We start from the raw sequence: 16,280 nt of genomic DNA, 5'->3' as shown, positions 1-16,280 counted from the left end.
GCTCAGTCAGTTGAGCGTCTGTCTCTTAGTTTCAGCGCAGGTCACAATCTCACAGTTTGTCAGTTCAAGCCCCATGCTGGGTTCCACACTAACAGTGCAGAGCTTCCTTGGGACTCCCTGTCTCTCCCTGACTGCCCCTTCCCCGCACTCTCTTTTTCCCAAAATGGATAAATAAACAAGAAGAAGAAGAAGAAAATATTATCACTGGGATGTCTGAGTGGTTAAGACATGTCTTTTTTTTTTTTTTTAATGTTTATTTATTTTTGAGGGGGGTGGGAAGGGCAGTGAGAGGGGGGAAAGAGTATCCCAAGCAGGCTCCACACTGTCATTGAAGAGTCCAACGTGGGGTTCAAACCCACGAACCATGAGATCATGATCTACGGAAATCAAGAGTCAGAAGCTTAACCCACTGAGCCACCCAGGTGCCCCAAGGCACTCGTTTTAAGAAAACACTAAACTATCTCAACTGAAAAAATGATTAAAAAGACAAATAGGGAATTCACAAGTGGAAATTCACTCCATCAACATTATTTTCGGCACAGGACACTCAGGAGAAGCCCTGTGCATTCCAGGACCTGGTGCTACGCGCATCACCTGTGTTCCCTCACTGAGACAGGGTCCACCACACACATCAGACCGACAGCCTCTGTTATTCTTATAACTGGTGACAGCTGTGACAAGTCCTGCGCTGAGGTGGGAAAGGGGGTCTCTCACCACCTCTCAGCCGCATCTGGGACAGTGGGCCCCTCCTGCTCACCCTGTTCCTTTTTTACACACTTGCTTCTCTTGGCTTCCAAGACACTGCACTTGCTCCATCTCGGCCTCACTCCCTGGCTGCTCCGTCAGCATGCTCCTAGGCTGCTTCCAAGTCACCTCCTGACCTCTAGATATCCAAGTGTCCCAGGGCTCACTCGTCCTTGGATTCTCCCTCTGGTTCTCCAGTTTATATCCACTTCCTTGATGACCAGGTCCCGTTTTACAGCTTTAAATACCATCGATTGAATCTACTGTCCTAAGTTCCTATCTCCTGTCTGGACCTCAGCCTTGGGCTCCAAATTTGAACGCCCAGCTGTCTACCTGACATCGCCCCTGGGATGTGTAGTAGGCACTGCGGGTCGTTATTCCGGCTGCTCCTCCCCCACTGCTCCCCGCCTCAGTGAAGAGCATTACCAGCGGTCCAGGTGCTTGTGGTATCCACCCTGGGGTCATCCCCGAGCCCCTCCCCTCTCTCTCACGCACACACATGCACACCCCAGAGTGCTATATTCAAATGAAACTGCTAGAGTATTAATCAGCCTTAAAAAGGAGGGAAACTATGACAAATGCTACAATATGGATGAGCCTTAAAGACAATGGTAAGTGAAAGCAGCCAGTCCCAAAAAGACATATATTGTAGGATCTCCCTTCTAAGAGGTACCTATCATAGGCAAATTCACAGAGACAGAAGGCAGAACTGTGGTTTCCTGGCATTAGGGAGAGGGCAGAACGGGAGTTACTACTGTTCAAAGGGTACAGGGTTTCAGTTTGGGAAGATGAAAACATTCTGGAGTTGGATGGCGGTAATGGCTGCGCAACACTGTGAATCTGTTTAATGCCACTGAGCTGTATACTTAAAACAAGTACAACCGCTTCTAGTCGCCTCCTCTGCTAGCATTCTAAGTTATGATCATCTCTTGCTTGGATTAATTACTATAATAGCCTCTTAACTGATCTTCCTGTTCCATTCAATTAGGATTAGGTCTGTCTACACCCAACAACAACAAAACAAATGTAGTGACTTAAACAAGAGTGATGTTTACTTCTTTCTAAGGTAAAAAATAAACCCAGCATTAGGCAGTCAGAGCTGGTAACTCAGAGCTGGGGACTCCCGGGTGTCACAAGGAATCCAGTTCCCATCCTTCTGCTCTGCATCCTCATGCAAGGCTGACATTCTTCAATTGCCTCATAGTTCTAAGTGGCTAAATGACCTTCAGCCACTGGCCCGCATTCTAGAGAGCAGCCAGCTGGGGCAGGGGAAGGGCGTACCCTCTGCCCTCTACGGAAACTTCCCAGTAGACGCATCCCAAACCTCTAGTTACATCTTCACAGACCCGAATTTACTCAAGAGACCCCCAGATGTAAGGACGGGTGGGAGTCCAGTCCTGTCTCCAGGCACAATATGCCTGAAAACAAAACAAAACAAAACAAAACAAATCCAGGGTTTTGTTACTAAGGAAAAAGGGGAGACTGGATTTGGGGAGCCAACTAGCAGCATCTACTCTCTTCCCTAGAGGCAACTTTCCGTACAGGGATGTCTTATAAAACAGAAATAAAATTATTGCACTCCCCTGCTCTAAATCTTCCAATGGCTTTCCATTACAATCAGAAGAAAATCCAAAGTCCTCATTCTATCCTATGATACTCTACGTGAACAGGCACCTACTATTCTCTAAACTTATTTCCTATCCTTGTCTCAGCTCTGGCCACCCAGTGGTTTGTACTCTATAGAGCCAGACCACATGGCTCTAAAGTCTGGATCTGCTGAGGAGACTTCTGACAAGTTGCTTAACCTCTCCAAACCTCAGTGTCCTCATCAACAAAACAGGAATGTGAATAGTGCCTAACTCATAAGGTTATTTAATAGAATTAAGGGGTGCCTGGGTGGCTCAGTCGGTTGAGCATCTGACTTCGGCTCAGGTCATGATCTCATGGTTTGGGATCTCAGGTTTGGGAGTCCGAGCCCTGCATCAGGCTCTGTGCGGTCAAGCTCAGAGTCTGGAACCTGCTTTGGAATCTGTGTCTCTCTTTCCCTCTGCCTTCCCCTGCTCATGCTCTGTCTCTCTTGCTCTCAAAAATAAAAAAATAAAAATTAATTGTGTAGAGTCTCAGAACAGAGCACAACATACATCACTAATAGCTGCTTTTTTGCTTGTATTGTCATTTAAGCTATTTTGAGTTTGGTTTCTGTCACTTGTAGCCATAGTGAATTTTTAATAAAAACAAGTCCAATCATGCTGGTCTCTTGCTCAAAATCCCCCTTAAAAAATCCCATATCAGGGAGCCTGGGTGGCTCAGTCGTTGAGTGTCCCCCTCCTGGTTTTGGCTCAGGTTGTCATTCATGGTTCCGTGAGTTTGAGTCCCACATCAGGCTCCATGTTGACAGTATAGAGCTTGGTTGGGATTCTTTTCCTCCCTCTCTGTCCCTCCTGCTCCCTCTCTCTTTCAAAATAAAAAAATATATTAAAAAAAAAAATCCCATTTCATTCTGTATAAAATCTAAATCCAGGGGCGCCTGAGTGGCTCAGTCGGTTAAGCGTCCGACTTCGGCTCAGGTCATGATCTCATGGTTAGTGGGTTCAAGCTCCGCCTCGGGCTCTGTGCTGACAGCTAGCTCAGAGCCCGGAACCTGTTTTGGATTATGGGTCTCCCTCTCTCTCTCTCATGCTCCCCTTTTCATGCGGTTTCTCTCTCTCTCAGAAATAAATAAAAAATTTTAAAAAAAGTTAAAAAAAAATCTAAATCCTTCTCAGGGCCTACCTTGGTTTTCTGCCCTGCCCTAATCTCTTCCAGGTTGGATAGAACGTTCTGGTGTGGGAGGCTAGGTCATGCCAGAGTGAGGGGAGCAGGAGAACCCCGAACTAACCAGCAGCCAGGCTTGGGGCTATTTTCCACTTGCTCCCACAGCATCACAGCTAATGCCTGTCTACTTACTTATCTGTCTTGCCCACAAGGCCTAGAGCAATTTTGACTGCCCTCACTCATCTCTGCCGGCTCATGGCCAGCTCATGTGTATTCTCTCCAGGAGGTGGGTGGTAGCAGCTAGGTAAAGAGGAGAGCAGACCTGAGGGAGCTGGTGAGGGCCCAGGAGGGGTCCTGGAGGGAGCAAGGACTCCTGCGGTTCCTCCACATCAAGCTTCCTGGCTCTGGATATGTCAGCATCAGCCAGGGGGCAAGCAAGTCCAGTCTCGTGGAGGACTGGACCCTGCAAACAAGCCCCTTCCATGCTGGCCTGGGGCAGCAGGGAGGTACAGGACATGACCCCTGTATATGCTGGAGCCAGAAGGATTTTAGGCAAATGTCATTTTACAGACACTCCGCGTCCTGATTTGTAAAGATGAGGGAGGGAGGCTCCAAAACAAGCTGTTATCCAATCCTGTGAAATCTCACAAGTCGACCGGTAACCTTAAACATTTAGGAGAGAAAATAATTCAGGAAAGCTAGTTCTATGTAAAATTATACTCCAGGAACTCTTTTATTTCTCTTTTCTTTGAATCTGCCCACCAAACCTAGTAGTTCCCGTATGTTCACTCAAGCCTTTTTATCAACTATGAAATTTTAAATCATATTCTCCTAAAGGAAAGCAACATTGCCATTTGAGTCACCAAAATGAGGGGCGCACCTTGACTCCTACCTGCTGTTAGGGGGGGTCCTTCCCGCCCAGGAGGGTGGGGTGGGTATTTTTCTGCTTCTTCCTTGGTTCACTTTAATTTTCTTCATTTTCCTGAAAAGTACTTGCTTTCCCTTTCATCACTACAACTAATAATACTCCTTGTGATATTGTGATTTATAGTATGAAATATATATTTTGGTCTTCTTCCAAAGTTGCAGGCACATAGTTCCTAAAACCTTTGGAATTTTCTATGTGATAAGAGAGAGAACGTGTGTTTTGTTATTCATAACAAGCCTCTCTAAACCGTACCTGAGTTTACATTAATGAGGTGACTTTTGAAAAGTCCCTCAAGAATGGAGGGCTGGTTGTCAAGGGAACCAACCACTGATTACAGGTTTGGAACTCTTCTCTGGGGAAGGGAGAAGTTAGAAGTAGAGTCAATCAATGGCCAGTGATTTAATCAATCACACCTATATAATGCAGCCTTGAAAAAGCGCAAAGGATCAGGTTCAGAGAGCCTCTGGGTTGGTGAACGGGAGCAGGTGCTAGAGGGGAGGTGCGTCTGGAGAGGGCGTGAACTGTACACCCCCTGCCCTGTGCATCCCTTTCATCTGGCAGATCTTGAGTTAGAGCCTTTTATGATATGCAGTAAGTAAAATGTTTTCTGAGTTCTGTGGGCTGCTCTAGCAAGTTAACTGAACCCATGGTGGCGGTCATAAGAACCTCTGCTTTATAGCCAGTTGGTAAGAAGCAAAGGTAACACCACCTTGGACTTGTGGTCGGTGTCTACAGGGGAGGAGGGCAGTTCCGTGGGACTGAACCCTTCCAGTGTGGGGTCAGACACTAACCTCCAGTAAATAGTGTCAAAACTAACTCAGAATTGCCTGGTGTGGGAAGAGCCCCCAGGACACATTTGCTGATCAGAAGTGCCAGAGATGAAGTATTCTGTGAGGAGACAGAAAACAGAAGAGTCTTCCTAAACACTCCCCTGGCTGTTATGAGACCACCTCACAGGCACAAATCCTCCAAGGAATGGAATCATGTCTGGGGTATTCCTGATACACTACTCCTAACCTAAGTTTCTCACTCCCTACTTTTAAAACTTGGAATATGTCCAAACAAACAGAAAAGGAGAGTATTAACAAACCCTCATACACCCATCAAAAAGCTTCAATAACCATCAACATTTTGCCATGTTATTTTCACCTTTCTCCTGAATACCGCCTTTTTTTTTTTTTTCTGGAATGTTTTGAAGTAAATCCCAATCAACCAAGACCCAGTACATGTTCAAACTTCCCAAATTATCTTTTAAAATGTTTTTTGTTTGTTTGAATCTCAACCCCACAAAGCTTATCTTATTTGGCTGTCATATCTCTTAACTCTCATTTTAGATGCCTTCTACCTCTTTTTTTTCCCCCCACGCTACTTGACTTGTTAAATCAGGTCAACTGCCTATAGAACATGCCACATTCTGATCTAATGGCTTCCTTGTGGTGGTGTATCATTTGCTCCACTACGCCTGCTATGCTGTGTAGACCGGGAATTCATTCCAAAGGACTGGTGAGATTATGTCAGGTCCCTTCCCACCCTGGGGAGAGGGGAGAAGAGGTAGAGGTACAAGAATATATTATGGGGGTACTGTGTGTTTCTTAGGAGATATGATCAACTAACTGGTATTCTCACTTTCGGTGATGCTGAGGCTGACCACTGGATTTGAGCAAGAGAGGCCTGATCCTTCCCTTCTGAAGTTCCCCAATGACCTTTTACCAACTGGTTTTATCCTCCATTGTTGACCCCTTGCCTGAGTCAGTTCATTACGGTCTGCAAAATGGTGATTTTCCTAGTTGTATCATCTCTTCTATCCAAAAGAATATGGAGATTCTTCTAAATAGAAGAACCTTCCCCCATACAGTAGGGCTATTTGGTTACCCTAAAAAACAGTTGTACTGGAGAAGCAGGAAATTTGTTTAATTCATTTTCTTTTAATTAGCAATTTTCAGAATGATGAGCTGGTTGCACACTGTGTCTTGGCCAATCAAAATCAAAGGGTCCAGTGCTTCCAGAGTGGCAGGCGTCCCTGCCTTCTACCCACACAGAATGGGCGGGGCGGACAGTACATCTTGTTGATCCATAATGAAGTTTACAAAATCACCCAAATTCCAGCAGCTTAATTAATTATAGATTCTTCTAAAGGCTAAAATCTGAAGACAATTTAGATGATGGAAGAGTCATCTCAATAAAAGAACAAGCCAAAAAGAGTGGCTAGAAATTAGCAACAGCCTGAAAACTGGATTTATATAAGCTTTTTATGAAGTGAACTTCAGTTTCTGATTAATAGCAGCAATTTGGGTTTTCATTTGGCACATACCGTTAGGAAATATTGACCCCATAATCTGTTATGAAAGATCTACTAGTCAAAACAAGAAAGAAAATAAAGAAACACTGAATTTTACCTTTAGGCAAAAAAAAAAAAAAAAAAAAGGGAACAACATGCAAATTTAATTCCATTAAGGTTAATGAAAATCACATTCTGAAACCAGCCCCTAATATTTTCCATTGCTGTTGCTCTACAATATTTTTGGCATATATCTACCAAAAGAAATGTGAATATATTAAGCTTCTTACGAGTCAGTGCTTACAAATGAATTATTTCAAGCATTCACAGATAATCACACAGTACACAAAAGACATTTGTCAGTGCATAAAATTGAAGGCCGAAATTCAATTACATAAAGGTTTGATTTAAAGTCTGCCTGCCCACATACAAAGTGATGATAGTTGGGAAGCCACTAAAAGTGCTGGAAGAAATAAAATATAGTCTCCTTAAAGACATAAGACTCCTGGGATCCCTAGAGCTGCCCTAGGCTTCTGGAATGCCTATGCACAGCATCTGCTCTGAGGGCCATGCCCTCCCAACACTGAATCTCCAGCCCAAAGCCGTCAAAGCGCGAGGGAGGCCCCGGAGAAGTGGCACCGCTGCTCACCCACTGCACAAGGATCCTGTCCCGCTGCCCTCCCTCCACCTTCCTTTCAAAGGCTGACCTCAGGACCCTCTGACCCACCCCACCCAGTCCCCCAAGTAGGCTCACTGATTCAGCCACAGTAGGTCCCCACCACTCTCCAACACTCAGGTTCATCCTGCCTCAGAAACTTTGCGCTAGCTGTTCCCTCTGCCTGGAATCCCCTGTTCCTGGTTATCAACAGGGCTTACTCCTTCACCTCCTTCAGATCTTTACTTAAAAAAAGAAACAAGCGTGGGGTGGCGGGGTGCGCCTGGGTGGCTCAGTTGGGCCTCTGACTTTGGCTCCTGTCATGATCTCGTTCTCTCAGTTTGTGAATTTGAGCCCTATGCTGGGCTCTGTGCTGACAGTTGGGAGCCTGGAGCCTGCTTCGGACTCTGTGTCTCCTCTCTCTCTCTGTCTCTCTCAAAAATAAAACATTAAGAATATTTTAAATAAATAAATAACACATAAAATAAACAAGGGGCCCCAAATGGAGTCACTTGTGCTAAGCCCCACCTCAGCAAACCAAGATTTAATACTTAACCTAACTGCAATTTCAGCCTCTTCCAGGAATGAAACCTATAACCTGTCAATCTGGAATTACTCGGTCAACACTAGTGAGGTAATCCACCCAAGAGACCCCTTCCGTCTCTTATAGGAAAGTGGCCTTGCCGGAAACAATCCACTCTTTGCTAGAAACTTTCTTTGCCTGCTCGTTTCTGCCCGATAAAAACCTTCTATGTTGTACAGCTCCTGAGAGCTCCTTTGTATCTGCTAGATGGGATGCTGCCCGATTCATGAATAGTTGAATAAAGGCAGTAAGATCTTTAAAATTTGCTTGGATGAATTTTGTTTTTAACAAGTTAGATGTCACCTCAATGACACCTTTTCTAATATTCTAAGACTGCAGTCCTCTTTTCTCTACACAAATGGAACAATTTCTATCTTGTTCACTACTGTATTCTTTGTGCCTGGAACAGTACCTGGCACAAATAAAAGGTATAATATATATCTATGCAATGAATGCATGAATCACAAGTCAGTTTGATTCTTTTACCTACATTTGCATCAAAAAAGGAATTTTATTTAAGACAAGTGATACACACTTGTAAAAAGAGGTGGATATCTGTGGCTTTCTAATAAATAGAAAACCACTTTACATGGTTGTCTATACTGCTTTAATACGGACTACATGGTTTAACTGCAGAGGATAACAGATTTCTAGGACATGCGATACTGAGGTGGATAAAATCAAGGAGAAATCAGCCACTCAACTTGGCTAGGCTGGTATTTTACAGGGAAACTGGAATTAATAGGATTTTAAAAATCACTGGTAGAGATAGATTCTCCCAGACTCAACGAGAAAGATACAGAAAGCAGGTCCTGTGTGGTCTACCTCTCAAAAATGTCTGGGTGGGATATTCAAAGCTTTGTATAAAGAACAAATTCAATATGGGAAACCATATTTTTCCTGAAATCACATTTTGGCTGGACTGACAATTGAGACTTATACAAAGGAATTCCCATGAAGCACTTAAGATTACATTTCCTATTTAGACAAAAATCCCAGTTCATATACAATGTAAACTATGTGTTTTCTATAAATCCAGGGGAGGACAAATCCTACCTAAACTGTCAACTGGCTTGTTCAAAGGTTGGTAGGTACTGCAAATATATTTAATGGATACTCCACCCCCAGCCCTCTTCCTTCCCCAGTGTCCCATTCTTGGCAGGAGGCAAAAAGAGCAATGACTACTGGTAGAAGAGGTCCCCTTGGACTTTTATGATGAAAACGTTCTGACAGTTGCTCCATCAGGCAACAAGGCTGCTGCCTTACAACAAGGGAGGTGCCTACTTCAAGAACCAGGAAAAGGGTGTCTGGGTGGCTCAGTCAGTTAAGTGTCCAACTTTGGCTCAGGTCATGATATCATGGTTCATGAGTTCAAGCCCTGTGTCGGGCTCTGTGCTGAGAGCTCAGAGCCTGGAGCCTACTTCGGATTCTGTGTCCCCTCTCCTCCTCACACTCTGTCTCTCTCTCTTAAAAATAAATAAACATTAAAAAAAAAAAAAACTAGAAAGAAATGAACAGAGCAAATGTTTTAGGAGTGACAGCCTTTCCCCCTTAAAAGGATTCCATTTAGAAGAATACTTGCTGAACATTTCTCTGTGATGTTGGTCTGGTACATAACTGTGCTCTGCACTTCAGAGAAGGGAAATTAGCACCATTCAAGTCATGTTGGAAGCAATAATAATAAATGATGATGACAACTGGGTATAGTGTTTCAGAAACACTAATCACCTCTGATCTTTACCAGAACTCTGGAAGATGGGTGGTATTTCCATTTTATTTTATTTTTTAAAGATTTTTTTTTTTTTTTTTTTAACAGTAATCTATACCCTCAGCATGGGGCTTGAACCGACAACCCTGAAATCAAGAGTCACATGCTCTACTGACCGAACCAGCCAGGTGCCCTGATAATTCCATTTTACAGATGGACAAAGTAAGGCTTACAGAGGTTAGAAGATTTGCTCACGGCTGTACAGACAGTAAGAAGCAGAGTCATTTTCTAAACCCAGATCTTCTGACTCCATGCCCCATAATCGTGTTCCCGGCTCTAGTTAACTAGTGAAACACTACAGTCACAACTCATTTGTCTACCCGTGAGATTGTAACCGTGAGATTGGGAGAGTAAGGGGCAAAGTCACTGGCAAGTCCAGACAGGGCAGGACTCTCGCACGCCAGGCCTGCCCCAGAGCACAGGGTGAGCAGCTGCAGTTCCTAGACACAGGCACCAGGAGCAGTGAGCGCATCCCAGACCTGGCTGTGAGTAAGGGAACAGAACAAGCATGCTTTGGGACCCCTCTGGGGTGTGGCAGTGGGATCAGTACTTTGTCTTAGGTTTAAAATGGGGAAACATTTGAACACTGAATTCAGGGCTGTCCTCGGTCACAGCCCTGGGCTAAGCTCCTCAGCAGAGAAGTCCTACCTAGCCAGTCAAGTTCAGCACTGTTAGGCCCCAGGGATGAATGTTAAAGAGCCTCTCAAGGCCTTGCCGATAAACCCCTAAAAAGACCAACAGGAAAAAACCCACATGCCTAGCCATTCCATGTGAATTGGTGAATATTCTGAGGGTGAGACCCTACTGGCCCATGGCAGTACCTAAGTTCCAGAAACAACAAATACTGCTCTATGGAAAAAGCAAAATGTTAAGTCTGCGGGCCTAAACTTGGCAATTGTACTTTAGAATTTACTTATAAGTCAGCTGTTTGAAAATTAGAATACACCCATAGATTCTAAAGCCCATCAACAGCACTTAGTTTCCAGTCTAGCCTCCAAAGCCTGTTTAGCCTATTATGTACAAAAACATGGTAGTATTCCAGCTATCCTAATCACATTTCAGTGGGGAAGCCAAGTCAAAATTCCAAACCACAACAATTAGAAATATTTCTCCTTTCTCAGCTCAAGTGGTCCATGCAGGTCCCAAGAAAGCAGAAGGACCAAGGTAGGTGCAACTTCAGCCCAGTAGCTTCCTAAACCCCCAGTCCTCAGGGTTGGTTTCTCCTGCTCTCGTGGTTCTGACCTGGGGAACAAGGGCACTCGCCAGACAGATTGGAGGGCAAAGGGCCATGTCTAGCTCTGTCTCCTTGTACCTGGAGGCTGGAGGCATGGGCCGAAAAAAAGCTCAGTGATGTTCAGGTTAAAATAAAAGCCTTTGGCCTTATTTTTCAAACCACTCTTGCTTGAAATTCTAAAAACTAAAAGTGCTTATGTCATTACAGGATGAGAGCTGTGACAGGCTGGGTCTAATACTGTATAACCCTTTCTGAGAGAGCGGAGTCCCTAACTGCTCTGTTGCCACATCTCTGCAAAGCAGCGACCAGGCACACTGGCAGCTAAACAACGTGGTCCTTTCTGTAAAGCAAACAAAAGCCAAAGCTGTACATTTGTGCATGCGCACATACGTACCCAGACAGCAGTCTGGAATGGCACACGCCGGCCGGCTAACGGTGGCCACTTCTGGGAAGCGGAATGGGACGGGAGAGTAAAGCAGCAGTTTTATGTTTCACCCTTTGAATTTCTTTTGAGAAGTACATTTTTTAAAAGTTTATTTATTTAGAGAGAAAGACAGCGACAGTGTGGAAAGGGGCAGGGAGAGAGAAAATGCCAAGTAGGGCTCTAAAGCCCGTCAACAGCACTTAGTTTCCATTCTAGCCTCCAGTGTAGAGCCTGACACGGGCTCGAACTCACAGACCCTGAGATCATGACCTAAACTGAAACCAAGAGTAAGAAGTTTAACTAACTGAGCTACCCAGGTGCCCCAAAAAGTCTATATATTTTTTTTTTAAATGCTTTATGTATATCTTACACATGTAACTAAAAAAAATACTTTATCACAAGCCATTTTAAAAACACTTCAAAATGGTAATTTCCCTGAATATAAACTGCGATCATAGAAATAATCAGAAATTTAAAATATTCTTGGAAAGATTCAAAAGAGAAAGACCAGCAGGCTCAGTAAACTAGAGCCCATGGGCCAAATCCAGTTCAACACACAGGTCCAGAAGGTAAAANGGGGAACACCTGAGTGGCTCTTGATTTCGGCTCAGGTGATGATCTTGTGGTTTGTGAGACTAAGCCCCACATTTCGCTCTGTGCTGATAGTGTGGAGCCTGCCTAGGATTCTCTTTCCCCCTCTCTCTGCCCCTCCCCTACTTGTGTGCACATGCTCTCTCTCTTCTCTCTGAAATAAACGTAATTTACTATTTGCTTGGTACAGGAAAAAAGTCTAATGATCCCTAATTTACACCACTAATACTGTCTCTTTTCAAATATAGTTCTAAAATTCTCTTGAAAACGCCTTCAAAATCACTTTTAAACCATACAGATTAGTCACATTACTTAAGATTCTATGTTTTTTATCTCCCCTAAATTTACAGCAGTATAAATTAGCTTGTTTAGCTACCCTAACCAGAGCTGGCTCAGAAGAAGTGATTTCCTAAAATCAAATTCAGCCCCAGGATGGAAAGGGACATTCTCTGTCCTAGCCTCCAGGAACCTAACCTCTGACACACTGTTAAAAGGTACAAGGACTTGAGAAATCAAACTCAGAATAACTCTCTGAGCAGCTAACAATGATTTTTAAAATCTAGCAGTGACACTAATCAGTGACATTGATCTAGCAGCAGATCAGGAAGAAGGTCATCTTTATTCATAATGAAATTTGTATCTTAATCTTATATTGGAATCTAAAGCCCTAAAAGAGGGAGAATATTTCATTTTGATTAAGAAAGACCCTAAGAAATGTATTAACCAATTAATTTAGAACTGGAAAAATAACGGATGAATGGATCAAGAAGATGTGGTTTATCTGCACGATGGAATACTACATGGCAATGAGAAAGAATGAAATCTGGCCATGTGTAGCAACATGGACGGACCTTAAGGGTGTTATGCTGAGCGAAATTAAGTCAGGCAGAGAAGGACAAATACCATATGTTTGCACGTATAGGAGGATTAGGAGGAACTTAATGGAAGACCGTGGGGGAGAAGAAGGGGGGAAATAGTGGGGGAGAGGGAGAGAGGCAAACCATGAGAGACTCTTGAATGCTGAGAACAAACTGAGGACTGATGGGTGTGGGGGGGGAGGGGAGTGATGGGCATGGAGGAGGGCACTTGTGGGGATGAGCACTGGGTGTTACATGGAAACCAACTTGACAATAAACTATTTGTAAAAAAAAAAAAAAAAACCAAAACAAAAAAAAAAAACCCAAAAAACCCCAAAGAACTGGAAAAATAATTTATCCAGTAGACATGTGTGAACTTCCTACATTAAACCAATGGTTCCATATGATGACAATTCACAAAGTTCATAATCATATTAGAATTCTCAGTCCCCACTTTTAGCAGTATGCTATTCGGAAATAAAGTTTCAAGTTCAAAACTTAAAGGACATAAAATACAGGCTGATTTGTTTAACAGTCTTTTAACCTACTTAATTTGCAATGAAGAAATGAAAGCAATTTAGAATCTGGTATGCACAACTTTTTTTTTTTTTTACAAGGACAGAGTACCAACAGAAAGAAGATAAAGATCATCACTGTCGTGATTTAGGGAAAAAAATGAAGACCGCATTCTCACTTCCCTCTGGAATACATTTTCCTGCCCAAGTACGACACACAAGACACTCTACCTCAATGTCCTGGAGGCTGAATTCCTTCTGATCGGTAAAGTTTGCGGCCCCGGCACTAAGTTCCATCAGCATCTTGGCGATCTCGGGCTTTATGGCTGAAGTCAGCCGACTGGCTGCTTCCATGACGTGCTCCTGCACATCTTTAAGCTGCATGGCTGCCTTGGAGTAGTGAGAGTTCCTGAACACAGTGCTGAAGAGATCCGTGAGGAAAGTACTGGCACGGCAGAAGACGTTGAGGGCATCCAGGTACTTGGAGATGCCCTGCTGGATGTCGGCGATGGGAGCGGAGTGGGGCATGGCGTGGTGGCAGCTGCCCGCGGTGGGCAGGCTGCCCAGGGGCGCGGTGGCGGCCGTCGACGCCAGGGGAGCACTCAGCGCTCGGCCCAGCTCAGGCATCGGGAACTGCTGGTGCTGCTGCACCTTCTGCTTGGACCCGCCAAGCAGGAAGCGCCGCTTATAGTCCATTTTACTGTCCTGGGCGCTGCAGCAATGCATGCGGGAGGGGTGGCTGTCCCGGGGGCCGTGAGTGGGTCCGGGTCCTGATTCTTTTTGTTCCCCCCAAAACTGTAGCTAGGTATAAAAATAGTGGAGTTCTGCAAATCTAAGTTTTAAAAAAGGCATTTCCATGAGGCAGGTGACCATGTGATCCAAAGTAGATGCGAGAACAATGGGCTTAGGTAATTAATATTTTCAGTGTAGGCAGGACCTCTGACCAAAAATAAACATGTGTCCAAAATGCTGTATAAGGACTGTTAGCATTCCACTCTCTTAATAAAAAGATATGCTTGCTGAGAAAAATGTTTACCTATAATTGCTTTGCAAGAATATTCTGATACTTGTATTTACAATGGCAGAAAAATAACTTAACTTTTAAAAAATGTAATATAATGTAATATAATGTATCTTCAATATACCAGAAAAGTTAGAACCCCCAAACCCACAAGCTGATCAACAGCAATTTAAAAAGCAGTCCAGTTACTTCACACTGAGTCCTGAAGAAGGAAGATGAAACCTCTGCAGAGTTTTGACAGAGCCCGCCTGCCAAATCCAGTCACCTGCAAAGCTTCCTCTCAATGCGAAACATTTCCAAATTTCCTTTCACATTTTCTGAAAACAAGCTTTTTTTTAAATTTTAAAAATGGCATTTGTTATTATAAGTCTCCTCCTCCTTTCCTTTTGTTTGCTGAGGTAGCAGTTTCCTTGTAACAGTAAGAGGTGCTTCCAGACTGGGCTGGCCCTCAGTTGTAAAGTCTGAAGCAAGAATGCGCAGATGTATTTGTAAGGCCTCTAAGTCATTTCCTGTGAGGGGGGAAAATAAGATAAAGTTAGGAAAGTTACAGGACAATGAGGAATTCTGAAACATTAACTCCTGAAATTCTACGATCCACAAAGGCGGGCCATAAGTGAGTAAGAAACCAAAGGCAATCTTACAAAAGCAGGTAGGAGAGCTAGAGTTGAACCATAACATGATGACTATTAGAAAATTCCTCAGGTTGTGGTACAAAAATAGGGCAACCAGGAAAATTTGATTCTACATCAACCACTCCAAAGCTGAGGCTAACAGGGCCTGGATTCGTGCTGGTATTCGGCAAAACCCTTGATTCCTCCTCAAAGAGCTCATACATTTGCAAGAGGATCAGGAGAGTACCCAGATCACGGTGCCGATGGTCAACAGCTACAGCATTCATACAGCCGTAAGGGGGACTGGAAAAGAGAGGCAGGAGCCAAAACAGAGAGATCAGGAAGGTTGCTGCAAAGAAAATGTTACTGGGACGTAGCCCTTGACCGAAGGATAGGTTTTCACAAGCGCAAAAGGGACAGGTGGGGTTCACCAGCTCAAAGGAACCAAGAGCAAAGAGCCCAAGGACGACGGCACAGGGCCCACTCAGGATACTCCAGCTGGGTGGAAGTGCGGCGCACAGGCAGAGCCTGGAGCGGTGAGTGGCTGACAGGGGCTCGGCAGACAGGATTCTCATCGCCCTTAGCCAGGTTCCCCTCTGGATGTTCAAAGGCAAGCCTAGCGGGGTGTGTGCCGGTTCTTATACGCTGGGGCAGCTTCTGTAGAAACCCCAGCTCTGTACAGGTGCTAATAGCAACGTCTGGGCATCTCTGGTTATAGTTCCTGATACCTTTAATGTTAATTTATTTTTGAGAGAGAGACACACACACAGAGTACAAGCTGGGGAGGGACAGATAGAGAGAAGGAGACACAGAATCCGAAGCAGGCTCCTGGCTCCAAGCTGTCAGCATTTGGCCCGACATGGGGCTCGAACTCACAGACTGCAAGATCGTGATCTGAGCTGAAGTCGGACGCTTAACTGACTGAGCCACCCAGGTGCTCCTCTGATACCTTTAACAGTGAAGTAGCATGATTCTTCCCACACAGCTAATATCAGGGTTCACATTTGCCTGAACCATCTGTTCTCCCAAACATAACAATAGTTCAAGTCTTTTTTACCAAGCGTTATATTTAGTCTCTATTAAACTACAAAGTACACAATCTCTGAATACAGTCTGGCCTACTTATTGATAACTAGGTTTTCTTTCTTTCCATTTCCTTTTTTTGTTGATGAAAAAATACAAGTCACACTTTGTCCCTCATCTTAGCCAACTACCTACCATGCCTTTTTCAATTGCACAAGGAACCAGGGAAGGTAGGGAGGGAGTTAAAAGAACAAGAGATGAGAGATACAAACACACATTCTAAAGGTGTAGCAA

The 16,280-nt window shown here is 44.2% G+C and overlaps 1 protein-coding gene across 4 annotated transcripts in view; it reads right to left on the bottom strand.

Moving 5' to 3' along the window:
* GARRE1 (granule associated Rac and RHOG effector 1) overlaps nt 1-16,280 on the bottom strand; it is a 78,233-nt gene that overhangs the window by 34,464 nt on the left and 27,489 nt on the right. For all 4 annotated transcript variants that reach the window (XM_077754657.1, XM_077754661.1, XM_077754659.1 and 1 more), the window contains one exon: nt 13,563-14,861. In XM_077754657.1, coding sequence (XP_077610783.1) covers nt 13,563-14,057 — 495 coding nt within the window. In that variant the 5' untranslated portion in view covers nt 14,058-14,861. The remainder of the gene's footprint in view (nt 1-13,562; nt 14,862-16,280) is intronic.

Source organism: Crocuta crocuta, unplaced genomic scaffold (assembly GCF_008692635.1).
Source record: "Crocuta crocuta isolate KB4526 unplaced genomic scaffold, BGI_CrCroc_1.0 scaffold121, whole genome shotgun sequence".
Classification (NCBI taxonomy): domain Eukaryota; kingdom Metazoa; phylum Chordata; class Mammalia; order Carnivora; family Hyaenidae; genus Crocuta; species Crocuta crocuta.
This window is presented reverse-complemented; position numbering and strand designations above follow the sequence as displayed.